Raw genomic sequence first — 21,482 nt, 5'->3', positions numbered from 1 at the left:
AAATAATTTTATCAAATAGAACAATATTTTCTTTCTCAGAATAAAAAAAATTATATTATTCCTAAAATAACATAAATAATTTTTAGGATAGAAAACATTTGGGACATTCCCAAAGCAAGTTCAAGACTTCTCTTGTTAGGATGTCATTTAAGTTGTTATTGTTAAATAATTTTATCAAATAGAAGGATAATATTTCTTTCTCAAAATAAAATATTTTTGTCTTATTTCTATAAATAGTCGATTGATTTTTAGCTCAATTGGTATCGTTATTATTGTTGTGAGGACGTGGGTTCGAGGACGCTGAAGCGTATTATCCTCCTATTTAAAGGTTAAAGAGAGGTTATGGGTAGTTTTAAACATTATATCAGAAAGAGCATATACGATAACAACTTTTAATAAAATTAATGTTAAAATAAATAAATAAATTGTTGAGTAAAATTTTTTTGGGGAAAGCAAGTTGAAGACTTTCCTTTATAGGAAGCAATTTAAGTTATTATTATTATTATTATCTAAAATCAAAACTTAAGTTATAGTTTAGGGAGAGAGGATATTAGCACCGAACACTAAACTAATTTTAATTATTTTTACTTCAATTTCTAGGCTATTCTTCTTCAATTTCTCAGCAAAAAAATGCCATAGGAGAAAGTTTAAAGCTAATTTTAATTATTTTTACTTTCACGTAAGTCTAATTCTTGCTCTTTTCTTGAAATTTTTGTATTTTAAAACCTTTTACTATTAAGTCCAACTATTTGTGCCATTAGTTTTTGATTTTATGAGTAATTTTGAAAGTTACCATTGATGAGTGCTGGATGTTTGTGATGAATTAACATGGATTTGGAGATTTAATTTATTTATATGATGATTTTATCAAGTGATTTCAATAGAAAATTCATTTTAGGACCAAATTGTGAAAAATGTTAGATATTAGGGTTTGTTAATAAATTATATTTATCAAAGGATGTATGGTAGCTTAGAATAATTAGATAAATTTTCAATTGAGAAAAATTAGTTCAATTGATAGAATAATTGGTAAGGGACTAAATTGCAAAAATAATAAAAGTTGGGGTAATTATGTAATTTCAAAATTTGAGGGGTATTAATTGTGAAGTGAACTGAAACTGAATTATATGCTAATGAATGAATAATTTTATATTTTAGATCAAGAGACCAAAGATAATCGTGAAAAAGGAAAATTAGTAGAATAATCCCTAAACTACTACAAATTCCACAATTTGACCTAGGTAAGTTCATATGGTTAAAGTTTAATAATTATATGAAAATTGATGAATGTTGTTAAATTTATTATGTATTTAATATATTATTGGATAAAAATGATATATTGTTGTATTATGCATTGGAATGAACATCCAGCTAAAATGGAATGCGGGATTAAGTATGATCGCTCTGTGGCAAAGGAAGAATTGACAGCAATTTACCCAAGTAAACCAAGGTTCAACATTTGTTGCGAACTTTCATGTTTACTTTCCGTTTAGCTCTCATGAGCTTCAGTTAACTCATATAAGTTTCCATTTAACTCTAATGGGTTTCAATTTAGCTCTTTTGAGCTTCAGTTTAACCCTTATGGGTTTCCGTTCAGCTCTTGTGTGCTTCCGTTCAACCCTTATGGTTTCCGTTTAGCACTTGTGTGCTTCTGTGCAACCTTCGGACTTCTGTATACGATGTACTCATATCTGTGAGTCGTTCTCAGATTCGGTAAGGTTGGTAAGTGACATATGAAATTAGTATATAAGGACTGAAAGTTATTGATGGTTTTAATGTGAATTAAGTGAATTCATAAATTGAAGTTGTGGTTGGCAGAAAATGTAATTTGAATGATTTATTTACTCGATTTGGTTATAGTATGTTCAATGTTCGGTAAGATTTATGTTTAAAACCAATGAACTTACTAAGCTTCATTAAGCTTACTTGTGTTTGTTTAATGTCTTTGTAAATTAACGTGAGGTCGAGGAATCGGATCAACATATTGAGCCACACTATCCAACTTGTTCTGGTAGTTTTTGCAATGTATATTTTAGTTTATATGGCATGTATAGGGTGATAATGGTCTGTGTAAATATTAAGAGTTATGTTTTGTTTACATTTCAACCCAACTTATATGAGTAAGTATAAATCAAGTATGAAGCATGTTTGAAATGTTTAGATGATGGACAATTAATAAGTCTATTGAGGCATGGTTGCATATACACCTAGGTGTAAGTTGTTAATTTGGTAAGTTAAGATATTTGATTATATGTGATGATATGTTAGTTATAAGAACTTGGTATTAGCTTGAATTAAGGGTCTTGTATGATTTGTGAGTGTAAAATTTGTTGTGCATAGGTTGATACTAAGATTGGGTGAGAAAAGTGGCCTTAAAAAGGTCTATTTTCGTCCACATGGGCAGAGACACGGGCCTGTGTCACAGCTGTGTGTCATACACAGCCTAACACATGGGAATATGGTCTGGCTGTGTGTCCTCTACACCTTGAAATTTCGAAACAGAATGCCCAGGTTTTTGCACACGGCCTAGCACACGAGCGTGTGGTTGGCCGTGTAACCCAAGTTAAAGAGTTACACTGGTATGGACACGGGCTGGAACAAGGTTGTGTGCCTCACATCGAATGCCCATACGGCTTAAGGCACGAACGTGTCTTCTGTGTGTGTAAGCCACATGAGCGTGTGTCCCTTGCACCTAGGAAAATTTTTGAAATTTTGTGAAAAATTCTCTGAGTTTCAATTTAGTTCCGATTTGTTTCTAACACATAAATTGGGCCTCGAGGGTCCATTTAAGGGGCAATTTGATTGAGTATGATTGGTTTTAGATATAAATAATAAATTCCATGAATTAGATGTATTTATTTCGTAAACTCCGGTAATGCTTCGTAACCTCGTTCTAGCGACGGATATAGGTTAAGGGTGTTACAGCCAGCCCTATTGGCTCCGCCCTTGGTTGTTGGCTTATTATTATCATTATTTGAAAGGTGGATTATTATTATATTAAACAGAATATTAAAATAAATGTTGCTATCGTATATTTTAAATTGAGGAAGAATCCACTTACATCAGTATAATACTAAAATAGTTTACACCTTTCTGTATTTTTTTGTGCGAATAATATTTTAACAATTCAACCATTGAATTTAACAATAAGGTGGTACATTCTTTGGCTCAGGTTGCTCTCAAATATACCAATTTTTCAACTTAGGAATTGCCTTTAGATTTTTTTTTATCCCCATTCTAAGTTTGGATGTTATAAACATGAATGTCGTCGGCAAACAAAAACCTAAGATCGAGTGTATGGAAAAAACTTAGTTCAACTAAGTTTTATTTCATAAATGTTTTAATATAACAAAGATAACGTCTTTGAATAAAACTTGATGAATTTCAAAGGACAATTTATTTCAAAATATTTCTAAGAGATAAAATTTTAAAAAATTACTTTTCATACACTTAGAAAATATTTTGAACAAGTTCAAATTGTGTAACAAAATTTTCATACATTTTTTAACAAGTGAAAATTGCTCCCTGACTCAAAGTGTCGATATGTATTGATCGCCACTAGACATGCGAATGTCTAGATTGGAAATACTGCAACAAAAAGATATAAAATTAAGCAGCGGTGTCCGCAAGTATATGGGTCAAATTGTAATATAGATTAATGTTACAACAAAATATTTCAGGAAAGCATTTCGAGAATCATACCCAAGGGAGGTTGAATTAAACCTAAATTAATTCTCTACACAAATAAGTCTAAATAGTCCTAATTTAAAATTATATTACAAAAAATCAAAATAACATCAATTAATCGAATTAAACTAAAAATCAACCAATTAAACAATCCAATTAAGTTCAATAAAACAGGCAAGAGCTTATCTCACTTCAATTATCCTAATTAACTTCAGAACTTAGATTTTATCAAGTTAGCTATTAATTAACTAGTTATTACCTCTCGGCGTCTAAGTAATTACCAAATCGACCAATACACACATACCTTTCGGCCTCACTTTCTTAACCGAAATAAAGTATGAGGTACTTGGTAAACTTATCTCTCGATCTCGTTTAACCTAAATTACTTCCTAGGGTTTAATTGCACATAATTTAAGCCAACTAACCCAGATTTCAACCCTCGTTCATTCGTTAATTATTCACACATTTGTTCGTTAATCTCCCTAAGGAAATTAACTACTCATGGATCTAGATACAATAATTCCTAAACTCATATTTAACATGTAAAGCAGCAAATTATTCACACTACAAGACCAGTGTCGCAACATTATCTTCAAAATCTAGGTATTTTGGCTTCAAAGTTTGATGTTGCGAAACCACTCTCCGATGTGGTGATGCTGTAGTCATCATTCACCTTCTAAGCTCGAAAATAGTGTCCTACACACTAGATAGAGCCGTTAGATCATCCCTAGGCCCATAGTGACCCATTAGGTCATTACATAACTCAAAATTGCATAAAAACACTTATTTTGCATAATTTAAACATAAAGCAAAAAAAATTGAAAACGAACTAAAAACATCTAAAAATGCTATAAGTTAAATGCCGGAAAGACCTTAATTTTCCACAATGAATTGAGGCAGATCACTTATACCAAGTATTGATACCAATTTGAGCTTCAAAGTTCAGAAAAATCGAGCAAAAATCAAAAGTATCGATACCTTTAACAACATATTGATACCTTGCAAAAATTATCAATACCCTTGCCTGGTATCAATACCAATTTGAGCTTTGGAAAATTGGAAAAAAACCAAAAGTACTGATATCCTTAATGAAGTATCAGTACCTTTCAAAATTTATCGATACCTTTCCTAATATCGATACCATTTTAAGGTTCGATGTTTTGAAAATTTAAAGAAAAATTGCCCAAGTATCGATACCCTCCCTAAGGAATCAATACCTCATAACAACTATCAATATTTCCTCTATTGTATTGATACTATAGGCTTTAACGATTACTAAATTTAGGCATTAAATGCCCAAAGTATCGATACCTCGTCAAATGTATCGATACATGTCACAAGAGACGTTAATGCACTGGTGGTTCTTACATCTCTAACGACTCTATTCAATTTTCAACCAACTCAAACGGTTGGAAATCAATTAGGAGGTATAAATACCAACTTTCAAAACTTCTACAACAATAAAAGAGATTACAGAAGATTAAAAGCTATCAAGAAAGATCAACAATTCTTTTATGAACCTTTTGTGCTTCAATTCATCATATTTTTCTTACAAACACTTGTGAGCAATTCTTTGTATTTTTATTGTTTGAGTGCTTAATTAGCAAACATCCTAATCTTACAAGGATTGTCTCTTTGTTTGCTCATTTGTTTACTATTTTGAGAGGGTTTAACTATTAAAATTTGGGAAGAAATTTTAAAGAAATTATAAGATTAAACCTTATTCTCAAAGGTTGATCAAATTAGTGAATTTAGGAAAATTTCTTAGTTGTGGAAAGCTAAGGTAGTGAAGTAGACAATTAGGGCTGAACCACTCTAAATTCTTGTGTTCATTTTCTTATCTTTTCATACTTGCTTCAACAAATTTTTAAAAGGTCAATTCACCCCCTCTTGACTATTTTTGTTGATTAATCGAGCTAACAAGTTTTCTCGTTTAAATTCATTCTCTTCTCTTATTGGCACTTCTCTTGGTGATAATTTACTTGTTTTAAAGACATCGTTTTCGTTTTAAAAAAATCATGCCATGTTAATGGGTATAAATTAAATTTAAATTTAAAAAATATTTTGTTATATAAATTGTGATAATGAAATTTATATATGTAGTTATGATTTCATATGAGTATACATATATATATATATTCAGAAAGTATTAAAAACATTTTTAATTTTGAATTCACAACTATTTATAAGTTTTTCCAAATTATTATTAACTAAAAATCTAAAAAATTTATATTCTATAATTAAATAAAATAATTGTATACAAGTATTATTTGTGGGTTTTAATTCAGTTAGTTTAATTTATTGGCTTTAGTCTGGATTATGCCAATTCTTAATTTATTTGTGTTGTTATGATTTGATTCTATTTTGTGATAACTTACATAGTTTATGTACTTATTATACTTAAAAAAAACCATAAATATCAAATTTATAACTGTTTTAGGTTTAACTCTTAAATTGGTAACTAAACTAATTTTTTTCTCATATTAGTACCTAAACTTTTTTTTTGTCACATGTGGTACCTAAACTATTTTTTCCCTTAAGTTGGCACCTCCATTAGTCAAATCGTTAAGTCTATTTTGGTACCTAAACTATGTATTTTTTTCCATTTTGGTATCTAAACATTTTTTTTTGTTACAACTGGTATTTAAACTACCTTTTTTCCCAAATTGGTACCTCTGTTAGTTCGATCGTTAGTTAAAATGTTCAGTCTAAGTAAAAAAAAATAACTAATTAAAAATTGACATGTGACAAAAAAAAACAAAAACTATTATTTTCTCTTATATATATTGCTTTTTTTTTGTTTCTTTAGAACCGAACCGATTGCCAAACCGGTTAGGCCACCGATTCTCAATTTGATTAGTTCTTCTAGTTCGATCAAATAGTTTATTAAAAGTTCATAAAAATAAAATATATATTTAAAAAGTAGAGAAAATCGGTTCAATTATTTTTTTAGCTTGATTCAATTGGCTTGTATCGATTTGTGGGTCAATTGATTCAATCCCTATCTCCGAACTGGTAACCCAATCGATTCTCGGTCCAACTGATCCGATTGACCGTTCCGACTTGGTTCTGAAAACATTTGTGTTGATTGATGAAGTAACTTTTTCGATCTCATCAAGCAAGTAGGCGAGGAAATTCAAAAACATAATTAATCTGTAATATCTTGACCTTAGGAGGGCGAAATTGGAGTATTGCTGGTATTATCATATATTATAAAAGAATGAAAAAAAAGGAAATAGAAAAATAATATATAATGTAAAATAAAATAAAATAATTCATATGGTGTAGCAAATTATTATTAGTTGGATTTTTTTTAACAATATAACATTTTTATATTAAATGAATAATAAAATAATATTTTAAGTACCACTTACTAAAAAAAATATTTAGTTATTAAAACGAAAAAAAAATAATTTAAATATCAATTTATGAATTAAATCTTTTTAAAAATAGATTTTAAAATTTAACTAATAAAAATATCAACTTGAGAAAAAAATATAATTTAAGTAATGACGGCTAGCATCTTAGCAATTTTAGCAGTTTCTCTTAATATTGATTTTCCCAACTTTCTTTGGTGCTTCAATTTTATAGAAAAAGTTAATTCAGTTATTCATTTAATTTTTCGTCACTTTTACCTTTTAAACTTACATTATTTATTAAATCACTCTATATTAGATAAAAAGATTAGAATTGTTAACTTTATTACGTGGCAGTCCATAAGAAAACCACGTTAACAATTAATTAATTTTTCAAATATATTTTTTTGTACTTTTTAATAATTTTAATAATTTTTAAATTTTTAAAAATAATTTTTTAAATTTTCACATTTAAAAGAAATTAATTAATTACTTACATTGCATCTATTTGTATAGCATGTGCGTGTGAGAGAGAGAGATAATAGTACGTGAAAACATTGGCTTCACGCATTCTCCAAAACACCCCCACTTTTCCCCTTAAAGGAAGTTAAAATTCCATTACTCATAAAGTCAATTTTTTAATGAATTTGTAGTTAGACAAGTCCTTTTATTTTCCTTTTGGTAAACAAAGTTGTTATCTTTGTATAAAGAGGTCCATAATTCATAGAAAACAACAAAATAAATAAAGGGAAAAAGGGAGGAAGAAAAAAATTATTTTAAAATTAAATAAAGGGGGAAAACAGGAAATTTTGGTTATGAAAATTATTTTATAATATAAGGTCTTTTTTTTACGATAATCTTTCGATATATTAGTGTCGGAGTTTTTGAATTTTGTAAGTAATAGTAAGAAATTGTCACATATTCTTATTGATATTTAAAAAAAAAAATAGACACAATTTCTTAACCCGTCTATAAAGTCAAAAAAAATTATCCATTAATATATATATAAATATTATTTTTTTATATTTATATTTTAACAAACCCTAAAAATAAGTACCACACCTTTTAAACCCTAATTGTAAAATCATGAGAATAGGTGATTGCATTGCATTTCACATGGTTAAACCTATTGCATAAAACTGACATCCAAAATCCTAACAAGATTTAGTTACAATATAAAAAGATCTACTTTAAAGTAAATTCCAAAACAATATAACGAATGTCACGAATTGATCAAATATTAATTTAATTGACTAAATTAATAATTTATTTTTACATATTTAAAATTATTTTTTTATACTTTAAATAGGACCAATAAAAGATATTTTTTTGTATATTTTAATATTATTAAACAAAAAATTTTATCCATTCATACTGTGTATTTTATTTCGTATATATTGATGTGTTAATGTTAATAATTTCAAACTATATTTATGTTTTAAATATGTGGTTTATACACACATATTCGAGTGATCAATATAATACATATGATACTCAAACTTAATGAACACGATATGTTTACACGAATTATATTAATATTAAAATCTGAACACATTTATTTTCATTATCTTTATATTTTACCTAACTAAGAAACTAAGAAGAGAAACATGAAAAACGACAGCACTCAGGAGTCATAAAATCTACTTGAATCTCAGAAACGCATGACTTTCATTTTTGAAGTCCAATTGGGCTATTTGGGCAATGGCAGGTTCAGAATTTTATTTATTTATTTTACCTACTGCTTTTTTACATGGTCAGTTCACATCAGGGTATACCCAATATTTTTTTTATAGGTTTCGATTGTATCTAATTTTTTCTTATATAATACACATATCAATCGAATTAATACTCAATTTACGACTAAATTAAGTTTAAAAATGAAAGAATAAAAATTATAATGCAAAAACTTTGGTACAACAATAGGAAAGTGGTGTTGAAATGCAAGAGACTCCTGAAAATCCTCGTCAATCCAAGAAGCATTAATGGCAACCTTGCTGTTTAAGCACAAATGTAAGCCAAACCCAACTCACCCACATGCATGTATATCACCAATTTCATTTCTTTCTTTTTACACTAGAATTTTAATATTTCTTAATCCTCCTCTATATTACCAAACATAGAGCAAGTGGCTAATTCATGTATTTCTTTTTCAGTCAACTGCATCCCTTTCCTTCAACCTCGCTCTTCATTTTCATAAACCAAAAAAAGGGTTTTCATTTGTGATTAAGAAAACTCAAAAGAATCTACAGTTATATTTTCATGGTAAGCTCGCAAAAAAAAAACCGAGTATACGTAAGGCTTTCTTTATAATAGTTTCTTCATTTTCATATCTTTCACGTATTTCTATTTTCTAGTTTGATTCTTTTTGTTTATCATGCTTAAAATCTTCAAGAAGGAACTTAATGAAACGGCTTTGTTCTTATCTTTTTTTCTGGAGATGCGTAAGATATTGATGTCTTCGTTCTTGTTGACTATGAATTTATATATGAGTCTTAATCTATCCTTGGAATGTTAACAGGCTGTAGAAATGAACATTGAAAATGGAGAGTTCGAGGATTGGCGAGGGTCAAAGGCAGATCCTGCAAAGCATGGCGGTGTTACAGCTTCAAGTATTGCCTGCGGTAAGTGGTGGCTTTCAGAGTTTTGAAGTTAATTACAATCTGCTAAAATGATGAAAAAAATGAAACCCCACCACTTGATTTGATCATTTAGGATTAAGTTAGGGGTTGAATTAATTGTTGTGAATGTCATGCAGTTGTTGAGGTATTAGAGAACATGGTGTTCTTGTCCAACGCTACAAACTTCGTCGAGTACTTCCTCAAGTCAATGCATTACTCCGCCGCGGAATCTGCAAACATGGTCACTAATTTCATGGGAACCTCCTTTCTGCTCACCATTTTTGGAGGTTTCGTCAGTGATTCTTTCCTCACTAGATTCAAGACCTTCATCATCTTTTGCACTCTTGAGTTGTTGGTAAATATAAATATACTTGCTTTGCTTTGCTTCATTTCCCCTCTCCCCCTCCACTTGCAATGTTTCATATGTTTTTTATATTTTTTGCCATTTAGGGACTCATCCTGTTGACAATTCAAGCACAAGACAGTCGGTTGCTGCCAGCCATAAACAGCAAGCCTTCCAAGACCCAAGAGGCTATCCTTTACACTGGTCTTTACGCAATAGCAGCTGGCGTAGGTGGCGTTAAGGCTGCCTTGCCTGCACATGGGGCTGATCAACTTGACCATAGCAACCAGCGTCTCGTCTCATCCTTCTTCAATTGGTTCTTCTTTTCGCTATGTTTTGGGGGCCTCATCGCCTCCACTGTCATGATCTGGATTCAAGAAAACTTGGGCTGGAACTGGGGTTTTAAGATATCTGTGGTCACACTAAGTGTAGCACTCTGCATTTTCTCCATGGGGTTCCCCATTTATAGATACAAACGCCCCGGCGGTAGTCCACTCAGTAGAATTTTTAAGGTAAAAAACCCAACATTGCTTGTAATACAATTGGATAACACAACTTTTTATGAAGTTCAATTTGGATTTTACTTTTATGATAACACAATGGCTTAACGGTGGGTCTAATTTTGTTTCTTAATAAAGGTCTTGGCTTCGGCTATTGCAAACAGGAAAGCATCACTACCAGAGGCAGAGAATACCCAAATTTATGGTGAAAAGAGAAACCATGATAAGTTCAGGTATGCAATTAGTTTAACAGAAAAGTTGTTGTTGGGAAATTGGGCAGAACAACATAGATGCCAGATTTTGGCCTTTATATAACGTAGAGTTTTTCTTTCTCACATATGATGTCACAACAAATTGTTTGTGTTCAATATACAATGTATTGAATACTACTTTTTTGACATTGGTTGCATGCAAAGGTGGATCCAAGGTGAGGAACAGTCATCCTTTTCGTTCCTCCTAATTCCCTATTTCACTACTTGGGTTCAACTTGATAACTATTTTCATATTAAGGTCCGAATTATTATTGTTATTTTTAAGTTCATACCTAAATTTGATAATTATTATCACATTGAGGTCTGAACTAGGAATTATTTTCACATTTGACTTGAATTTAAGATTTTTAAAGAAATATCATAGACTAACTTGGATAAAAAATATCCAGACCCCAATATGAGAACAAATAGTCAAGTTCAAAGATTGGCTGGAACAAAAAAAGTTTAAATCCTAATATGGAACAACTGTCAAGTTCAAAGGTTAAGTTCGAAAAAAAATCTAACCCCAAATATAAAAGTAGTTGCCAAACTTCAAGCCCTAATTACGCCTTTTTTAAAAATTATCTAATTTTTGGCACTAAAAAGTCAGAAATCGATCTTTTTTATCCCTGGTTGCGTGAATCTGGTTTAAGCATGGTGTCTTTAATAACACATAATGCACTTTAATTTGACACAAAATGTTGAAATCATGTAGGTTTCTAAACAAAGCATTAATGGGTGAGTCAGTCGCATCGACCGAGGTTGAGGAAACAAAGACATTCATAGGCCTCCTCCCCATATTTGCAAGCACCATTATGATGAACTGCTGCTTAGCTCAACTGATGACATTCTCAGTGCAACAAGGGAACATCATGAACAGATCACTTAACAGTTTCAAGATTCCCACTCAATCATTATCAGTATTCCCCATATCCATCATGCTGGCTTCTATACCTATATATGAATATTTTGTGCGCATGTTCAGATCAAAGAACAACCACCATCCTGGACTTCTGAACATGTTCCAACCATTGAGGCGGATCGGACTGGGGTTAGCTCTCGCATCAGGGTCTATGGCTGCCGCTGCTGTAGTCGAAGCTAAGAGGCGTGAGGCAGCGAATGACGATGTCGTCTTGTCTGTTTTCTGGCTCGTGTGGCAGTACTTGCTGCTCGGCGTATCGGACATGTTAACCCTCGGGGGAATGCTTGAATTTTTCTACTCGGAGGCTCCGGATACCATGCGAAGTATGAGCACTGCATTGTCTTGGTGCTCGACGGCAATGGGGTACTTCATCAGCTCGGTGTTGGTTACGATAAGCAACTCGGTGAGTGGACATTTTGGGAAAGAATGGCTGGGAGGGAGTGATTTGAATCATACACGTTTGGATTTGTTCTACATGCTTCTTTGCATCCTTAACTTCATCAATTTATTGAACTACATATTTTGGGCTAGAAGGTACTAAATATTTTTAGTAGTTTACAAGGTTGATACGAACCATATTATATTATTTTAAAAAGTAAGTAATTAAAACTTAAAATTATAATTATTTATGTTGTAATTACATAATTTTTGTATGTAAATTTGTCTTATAAAAATTATATAAAATTATATTGCAAAATCCTGAAATTTTATGATATACATATTGAATGTTTGCTAGGCTAGTGATATTCATTTAAGGTAGACAGCCAAAGGTTTCTTAGTAAACATGGTGAAAAGATTAAATGATATCTTAATGATTAAATTAGGCATAATTGTAAAATTTTCTTTCGAGTTTTTCACTTTAACCCTTAATGTTTTTGTTTTTTTTTTAATTTTACCCATAAAGTTATAAGTATTTTTTAAATAAGACTAAAATTGAAGGAAATCGTCAGTTGTTGACATGATTGACATGGCATGGCATATCACTAATGACGTAAAAATGTCTTGAGCAAAAAAGAAAGGATTTGCAACCTTCAATGATTCTTTGCAAACCAAAGACAAAGATTAAAAGAAGTGATTCTCTGCAAAGAAAATATGGAAATCAACAGTGTAAAGAAAAAACAAAGATGAATACGAAATATTCTCCACAAAAAAAAAAAAACAAGATACACAATAGAGTTACCTTGCAAAAATTTTGTAATAAGAGAATATATTCTCTACAAATTGTAATAATAGTCTTGAAAATAACAATTGTATAATCTTTGTAATAATGTAAGGGATTATATTCCTAAAGAAAAACGTTGTAAAGAAGCAAAAGCTCTCTATAAAAATATTCACAATTTTGTAATGAAAGGTAGACTCGACTCAAAAAATCTTTGAGCAAACTTTCTCCAAAAAATTTTCTAACTTTCAAAAATTCAAGTTTTCAAAAGTTTAAAATTCAAAATTTTATTTCCATCTTCCATCCGATCCTCGGGACACATTTAAAAAAATTAAAAATATATTAAAATTCAAAAATAATATTAAAAAATTGGAAAATTCATTAAAAAAATAATATATACATATATAAAAATTTGATAAAAATGAGAATAGTTTTTAACCACTGGTGGAATCCTCAAAGCCTTCGTAGAAGCTTGTGCGCCTAGCCCCATAATATAACCCAAGTAAAAGCTTCGGGCAGCTGTCAACATGTCAAACGTTGTGGGATCATTCTGATAGATAGGAGTATAGATGATGATTTTTTTTTAGAGGATGATGATTATTATTTGGCTTAATTTAATAAGAGGTCCTCAAATTATATAGTATTTTTAATTATGTATCTAAATTTCTTTTGGTTGAACTAGATATCTAAACTATACTTTTGTAACTATTATGGACTGATACCATTATTTTTGTTTAAAAAAATTATTTCAATTAATTAAGAGTTGATATTTGACATTTTTATGTTTTATAGTATTTCCCTCTTTCTCTCTCTTTATTCAATGTAGAAAAAAATGAAAAAAAGAGAGGTTTTAGTGTGACTTTTTATATAAATAATTCAAAAATATTAACTAATAATAAAAATAGTTTTCAGGAAAAATTATATACGAAAATGACTCATTTGCTACAGTATTATCCAATGCTGCTTGACCAACCAACGACACTACCCCTTTTTTCCTGTAATCATGACCCAATCATCAGTGTTTAAAAATAGAATTTTTTTGTGCTACCACTATGTTAAGCGGCACCCTATATATTTTTCGAAATACCCATAAAAAATACGGGTATTCACAATGGAGAAAAAAAAGGGAAAATTATCTTTTTAATGGGTGTTATCATCTGACTAGCGGCACAAGTCAATTTTTTTTTAACAAAATTCAATTAAAAGTAAAACCGAAAAAAATAATGTTCTTGGGTGCCACCACTATTTAAAAAAATATTAGTTATGAAGAGAAAAACGAAAGAAATAAATGTATTAGTGGTGTCGCCCACGTGTTAGGCATCAACAACAAGTTCTTCTAAGATTGCAAAGTACCTATCAATGTATTGTTGTAATAAGCTCACTAAGTACTCATATACTTACAAGATTTATTATCACTTTTCAGGTACTTGAAATGAGACTTTGCTTGAAGGGACAACGCCAGGAGTTCGCCAAAGTGGTGGTGGAGTGGGCTATTATGCATATAGTGCACATGTGGCGTAGTCTTAGAATATGTCTTTCGTGTCTGTTTTAAATAAACTTCCATTTTGTAGATAATTGTACCCAGCTTGAAAATTACTACATTTGTTTTTAGATAGTAAGTTTTTCAATTAACATGTCAAATAAAATAATTAGAGAAATGAAAAATTGTAAACTGTATTATTAAAATGTTAAGTATACTATGTGGTAACACTCAAAATCCGAACACGACGAATCAAGTGAGGTTTGGGGCGTTACATATACCCCATCCTTGGTGCAAAATTTGTATTTGTTGAAGTTTTTGTTTTTTTTTTGTTTTTTTTGTTGGAAAGAAGAAAAAAAAAGGAAGGGAGAAAACAGAAAAAAAGAAAAAAAATTAGTGTTCAATAAAAAGGGGAGAAAAGAAAAAAATTGTTTTTTTTAATGTTGGGTGTTGAAAATTTGGGTAAAAAGATTTATTTGTGTTGGTGTTTTAAGGAAAAATTGTGATAATTTTAATGTATACTTGAGTTCATGGTGATGCGGTGGCGCTCAGAGACTCACACATTTCATTTGTCGTCTGGGGAGTGCACCATCACTTTAGAAGATGTTGCACTACAACTTTGGCTCCCAGTTGATGATAGTTATATATGGTCACGGGTTCAAATATAGTGTTCAAACTTGCGCATGGAAAGCCTCACCAATTGACGGTGGTTATGCAGTCAAGTTTCATGCTACCAAAAGAGAATGCTTTATAAACTCTATACATAAGTTTGAGATCATAAACATAGGGGAAAAAAAAGGGGGTTAATCAATATTTTCTCATCAAAGTAGTACCCTTAACCTTATTATCTAAAACATATGTCAAAGGTGGGGGCAAGAAGACTGGCAACGGGGGAAGTGACAGTGACGATGGAAACAAGCTTAAATGCGACTCAATGTGACAATGGTTGTAGTTATTAAAGTGAAGAATGAAAGGAAGGGTAGAGTGAGAAAAAAATAATTGAAAAAAGAACTGGAAAAAAAGAAGAAGAAAATATGGGGAGCCCATAACTGTCACTGTTTCATGTGATTATTCCAACTATAGTTAGTATCATTATCATACAAGTTAAAATGATATTAGGGATCATCATTTTTTAATTCATTATTCATGTAACTAGAATTACTATAACTATAAAAAAAAACTTTCCAGTTCACTAAAAAAAGAATGATCGTTGTTAAGCTAAAAAAATTTATCTTCACTATCAAAATATATGAAATATCAGTCTTGACTACTATCTCTAATTAAAAATGTGTCATCAGAAATGAAATTTCAAATGTCTTTGACATCAACTAAATGATCAACCTTATTATAATAACACGTCTACGACACCACTTATTATTTTTTATCTCATTTTTTCCCTTTCATAGTTATTTTTTTTCCAAAAAAAACACTACTAATGCTTGACATGACACATAGGCAACACCCATTATTTTTTTTTCTTGATCACCTGCCACCGATGTCGCCTGACATACCAACGGCCAGGGGCATAGCTAGGAGGGCTTGTAGGGATCTGACCCCCCATAAAATGGGAAAAAAATTATTTTTAAAATTTTAAATTAGTAAAGGTAAAGTTACACACCTGCGGCACCCATTAAAAAAAATTCCCTCACAGGTGCCTTCTAACACATCGACGACACCAATTAGAGAAATTATTTTTTTCCTTTTTTTTCACTGATAGAAAATTAAAAAAAAAACCTAGTCAGTACCTCTTGCCAGACCGATGGCACCCATTAAAAAAATATATTTTCTTTTTTTTTTCTCCACCATGAATACTCATATTTTTCACAAGTATTTCAAAAAATACATATGGATGCTGTCTGACACAGTGGTGGCACAAAAAAATTTCTTTTTTTAAACACTAATAACTGGGTCATGATTAGGGGGAAAAGGGTGTGGACACTGACTGGTACTGTAGCAAACGAGTCATTTTCGTATATAATTTTTCCTTTAGGCTATTTTAGTAATTAATTAATTTTTTTTGGGTTATTTATATTAAAAAGCCAATTCTAGTGTAAATGAAAAAGTGAAAAAAGAAAAAGAAAAAAAAGTGTTAAATCACTTTTTGGGTCTAAACTTGACAACTAGTCCAACAATGAGGCCTAATTTTTTTTCGTCCAAGTTAGCCTCTAAATTTGGAAATTGTTCTCATATTGGGACCTAAACGTTTTCTTGGTCCAAGTTAATCATTGATATTTCCTTGAAAACCATAAAATTCAGGTCCTAATGTGGAAATAATTATCAAATTCAAGCTCCAAATAGTTATTTTACCAAATAAAAATTGTGGGGGAGGGGGATATCAACATGAAAAACCCTAGGTTTAATGAAAAAGAAAAAAAGAAGAACGTGAAAAATTATGGGGAAGAGAGTAAAAAAAAAAACAAGAACTTAATAAGAAAGGGAAAAACATGGGTTGTTTGAAAAAGAAGAAAAAGAAGTGTGAAGAGAGAGAATGTAATATCCTGATTTTGGGCCTAGTCGGAATAGTGGTTTCGTGACCACAAAATCTGAGATAAAAATAATTATTTTATGATTATTTTAAGGTCTATGATATGATTGCATGATTGTGTGAAAATTTCGTGAAGAAATTTTATGCATAAAGTGCTTAAATTGAAATTAGGGACTAAATCGAATAATTTGCAAAACTTGTATTCTAGAAGTTTCTAGCATGAAATTGTTTTGAAATATTAATTAGGAGGTCTTAAATAGAAATTTTACCAATTTCTAAGTCTATGGATAAAAATTGGACATGGATGGAATTTTTGGAAAGTTTAGTAGTAAGGGCATTTTGGTCATTTAGGGGTAAAATGAATTAAAATACAAAATTAAAAGCCAATTTTGCTCATCTTCAACCCCATGGCCAAATATAGCAAGGAGAAACCATGTATAGGGTTTTTCAAGCTTCCAAGCTCGATTGTAAGTCCGTTCTAGCCTTGTTTTTAATGATTTTTACGTTTTTGGAGTCCCGGTAGCTCGATTTAGCTTATGCTAGCAATAATTTAACCTAGGGTTTATATTTGGAAAAATACCCATAGGTGAAATTTGTGTATTTTGGTGTTTTATGATAGAATATGAGGTTTTAAATTATGTTAGACAACTTGTGCTACTCGGTTTTAAGTGAAAACGAGCAAAATGGCTTAATCGGTAAAAATACCTAATAGTCATAAGTACATGTTAGAGTGAGAATTTGATGTTGCCATAGAAGGGAAAAATGATCAGCATGTCATAAAACATAAGAAAATAGGCTGAAGTTTAATTTACGAGCTTTGGGGAAAAAGTGTAAATATGCAAAAGTTTAGGGGCAAATTGTAATTTTTCCAAAATATGATTTTGGGTCAATTTGAATAATGTGAGTCCTAATTAGACTATATTTTAAATGATAGAGCAAGGAAAACTGAAATTCGGGCTAAAATGGGGAAAATACCAAGTTGTGGACGAAATGGTAAAAGTAGTCATTTCCGCATACGAGGTAAGTTCATGTGTAAATGTAGTAACATGATTGTCATTTTAAGCAATTTAATGTTGTTTATATGATCTGATGCTGATTATTATCATGAAATATTATGCTTTGTGGTTATTTTCGAATAAAATGCAAATTATGTGTATTAATTGTTAAATATAAAGTACTACCGAGTATTGGTTTCGGTATTTTACGGAAGATGGCAAGGAGATGTGTTCCAGGAAAATCCCGTTTGAACCTTAGGAATAGATTAGGATAGAAGTGACATGTCACTAGGATGGTTGAGCATCCGAACTCGTTGAGTTGAGTCCGAGTTCACTTATGGATGCGAATGTCCGAACTCGTTGAGTTGAGTTCGAGTTCGAGAGATGTAACTAGGCATCCGAGCTCGTTGAGTTGAGTCCGAGTTCACTTATGGATGCGAACGCCCGAGCTCGTTGAGTTGAGTCCGAGTTCACTTATGGGCGGGTTACATGGTAGCTTGGCTACATATGTGGCATTGATGTGCAAACTTTCCATGTATCCGAATTATATTCCGATGTGTTCAATGGGTAAAGTTCTACTGAAATGGAGGAATACTCAAGATGAAAGGGGCGTATTGTTAAGTGTTGTGAAATGGGTACTTTGAACAGGTATGTACTTAACCCTTAGGTTGAAAAATCGATATAACAACAATATGGTAAGATGATAAATGAAAATGTGATATGACTGTCTTGGTGATGATTATGCAAATGATGTTTTATGTTTGCTTATATGGTTATGTTACTTGCTATTTGCATGTGAACTTATTAAGCATTTATGCTTACTCCCTCCTTTTCATTCCTTGTAGTTTTGACAAGTCAGCTCGGAAATCGGGAACAGTTGGAGGCTCGCTCACACTATCCGTATACCATCTTGGCATAATGGCTTGTATATTTTGAGTATGGCATGTATAGCATTATAATCATTTTGTATATATGGTCTTATGATATGGTTATTGAGTGGTATGGAAATGCTTGATAATGATTAGCCATTGGAATGGCTAATCATGATCATATTTGGTGTTATGTATGTCAAATTGCTAGCTAATCCATGGAAACCATGAAATAGGTAAATTTTACCATAAAATAGATTCAGACAGCAGTAGTGACGTGAATTTGAAAAATCACTAAAAATATTAGAAATGGAATTAAATAATGAATAAGTTATGGAATCGAAGCTTGATGAGTCTATTTTCATATGAATGGAACAAAACAGGTATATGAGTTATATTTTATGAGATGTTTAAATTTTTATGAAACAGGGCTAGAGCGATTTCTGGATCCCCTGTTCTGACTTTGGAAATTCACCATAAATTGTAAAAAGGTAATTAGAAGTGATTATTTATATGTACAGATTCCTTATTGAGTCTAGTTTTATTAGAGACAAACGGCATAGTCATTGAAGCTCTGTACAGGGAGATATCTGATTCGTAATACACAGAGGTCAGAGTAGTCAAACCCTGAAACAGGGGAGACTTTAACTAATAAACTATACTAATTGGCCAGACCAAAAATTCTAGAAAAAAATTACTAGATAGATATATGGGTCTAGTTTTAGGAAAAATTTACGGAATTGGATTTTGAGTCTCGGAACTCGAGATATGATTTTTAAAGCAAATGTGATGCAGTTAGACAGCTTGTCTGGAAATTTTAAAATAAATTGTATGAGCTGTTTAAGTAATGAATTAAGTCCGTTAACACCTCGTTGTAGCGACCTAAAAAAAATTTGGCAATAGGCGCTAGTTGAAATGATTATTGAAAAATTAAAGTTTCAAATTTTATTTACAAAAGAGGAGTCGCCACCGATCTTTTTTAGGTGTGATCGGACACCAAATAAAATCCTTTTTTAGAAGAATTTTTTTAAACTTTTCTAAAAAAAAGAGACAATTTTAGGTCCACGTCAAAATCCAGAGAAAATTAGGGTCCGGGAGTCGGTTACGCGCGAGGAAGGTATTAGCACCCTCGCGACGCCCAAAATTGGTATCTCGTTAAACGCATGTTGTCTTAATTTTCAAAAATACGAGTTCCATTTAATATTTAGTCGTGATCCGATTGAAATACGAGAACCCCTTTTTTTAAAAAAAAAAACGAGAATTTTGAAGCGCAGTATTTCTTTTTTAAAACGAAAGTTTTTTTTTAAAATACGAGAATTTTTGAAAACACGAGAATTTGTAAACACGAAAATTTTAGAAACACGAAAATTTTTAGAAAAAACGAAATTTTCTTAAAACACGACATTTTTTTTGAAACACGGGAATTTTTAAAACAAGGAAATTTTAGAAACACGAAAATTTTTAAAACACGACATTTTTTGAAACACGATTTAAAAAAACAAAAATTGAAATGCGAGAATATTTTGAAACACGAATTTTTTTTAAACGCGAGAATTTTTGAAAACATGGAAACTTTGAAACACTGGAGTTTTTGAAAACACGAGAATTTGTGAAACACGAAAATTTGTGAAAACACGTAAAATTTTTTTAAACACGAAAATTTTTGAAACGCCAGAATTTTTGAAAACACAAAGATTTTTGAAAACACGAAAATTTTTGAAAACACGAAAACACTAAATTTGTCGAATACTGAATTTTTTTGAAAACACAATAATACCAAAATATTCACGAGAATTTTTTTATTTTTTTTATTATTTTTATTTTTTTTTGAAACACGAGATTTTTTTTGAAAACACGAAAACACGAATTTTTGAAACACGGAAATTTTTGAAAACACGATTTTTTTAGAAAGAAACACGAATGTATTTTTTTCGAAACACGGGAAATTTTATTATTATTATTTTGAAACACGTGAAATTTTGAAGACATGAAAATTTTTGAAACACGATTTTTTTCTTTAAAAAATACCGTATTTAACACGAGTCGATGATATTCACCCCGATATGGCGATGAAACCATCGAATTAGTGTTAAATCAATTCAATTTAATCTTTAATCGGGATCCTAATAAAACACGAGAATTTTTATTAAAATACGAGGAATTTTGAATATTTTCGATTTTTTAGAAGGGCGTCCCGTATTTAACATAAGCCATCGATATTCACCCAACATAGCAATGAATTCGATGATTTAAAATTAAATCGGTTTGTTGTCTTATGCATTAAATATTTTTTATTTTTAAAATACAAGTAAAATAAATGTAACAATATTTCTAAAAACTATCTAAAAAATGCTAATTTAATTGAAATAATATAATATTTAAATAAATGGACTAAATTTAAAAAAAATGAGAAATTACCAAAAGCCCCCTTTTCCTTTTTTCTTTTCTTTTTTTTTCCTTATTTTTTTTGCTGGGCGTTGGGCCTAGGCCTGCTGGACAGTCTGCTGGGCCGAATCTGCTGCTGGTCTGCTGGGTCAGCTGCTGTTGGGCTGGGCAGTGGCCTGCTGCGCTACTGGGCTGCACAAAGTGGGCTGCTTCTTTCTTATTCTTTTTTTCTGCTTCTTTCTTCTTCTTTTTTGCTGCTTTTTTTTTGTTTTATTTTTTTTTTGGGCTGGCCTGCTACTGCTGGGCCTGTTGGGTCGGTTCGCGGGTTGAATCCGGGTCGGGTCGACCCGATATATTATTTTTTTATTTTTTTTCTTTCTTCTCTTCTTCTTCCTTCCCTCTTTCGGCTCTAGCCTCTTTCACCGCCGCTGC

At 31.0% G+C, this 21,482-nt stretch overlaps 1 protein-coding gene across 5 annotated transcripts; it reads left to right on the top strand.

Annotated features, from left to right (window-relative positions):
• Nucleotides 1–8,825: 8,825 nt before the first annotated feature.
• LOC107955389 (protein NRT1/ PTR FAMILY 4.2) lies at nt 8,826–12,358 on the top strand. Of its 5 annotated transcripts, none has more exons than XM_041116650.1 (7): nt 8,826–9,053; nt 9,197–9,335; nt 9,562–9,664; nt 9,799–10,016; nt 10,112–10,516; nt 10,643–10,737; nt 11,471–12,358. In XM_041116650.1, the coding sequence occupies exons 2-7, from the start codon at nt 9,303–9,305 to the stop codon at nt 12,216–12,218; spliced, it is 1,602 nt and encodes a 533-aa protein (XP_040972584.1). In that variant the 5' UTR covers nt 8,826–9,053; nt 9,197–9,302; the 3' UTR covers nt 12,219–12,358. The 5 variants fall into 5 exon arrangements, with proteins under 5 accessions (XP_040972584.1, XP_040972585.1, XP_040972583.1 ...); XM_041116651.1 differs by having other exon boundaries at nt 8,828–9,053; nt 9,197–9,305; nt 11,471–12,357; XM_041116649.1 differs by lacking the exon at nt 8,826–9,053 and having other exon boundaries at nt 9,082–9,335.
• The last annotated feature ends 9,124 nt before the right edge of the window (nt 12,359–21,482 follow it).

Source organism: Gossypium hirsutum, chromosome A07, assembly GCF_007990345.1.
Source record: "Gossypium hirsutum isolate 1008001.06 chromosome A07, Gossypium_hirsutum_v2.1, whole genome shotgun sequence".
In the NCBI taxonomy this organism is placed as follows: domain Eukaryota; kingdom Viridiplantae; phylum Streptophyta; class Magnoliopsida; order Malvales; family Malvaceae; genus Gossypium; species Gossypium hirsutum.
Note: the sequence above shows the minus strand (reverse complement) of the source record. Positions and strands in the feature narration are given on the sequence as shown.

What these genes read in the sequence shown, in the direction of transcription:
- LOC107955389 (XM_041116648.1), top strand. Translation starts at nt 9,446, where the DNA reads ATGAAACGGCTTTGTTCTTATCTTTTTTTCTGGAGATGC. An exon ending in ATCTTTTTTTCTGGAGATGC is followed by an intron (nt 9,485 to 9,561) that starts GTAAGATATTGA and finishes GAATGTTAACAG; the next exon opens with GCTGTAGAAATGAACATTGA. An exon ending in CACTCAGTAGAATTTTTAAG is followed by an intron (nt 10,517 to 10,642) that starts GTAAAAAACCCA and finishes TTCTTAATAAAG; the next exon opens with GTCTTGGCTTCGGCTATTGC.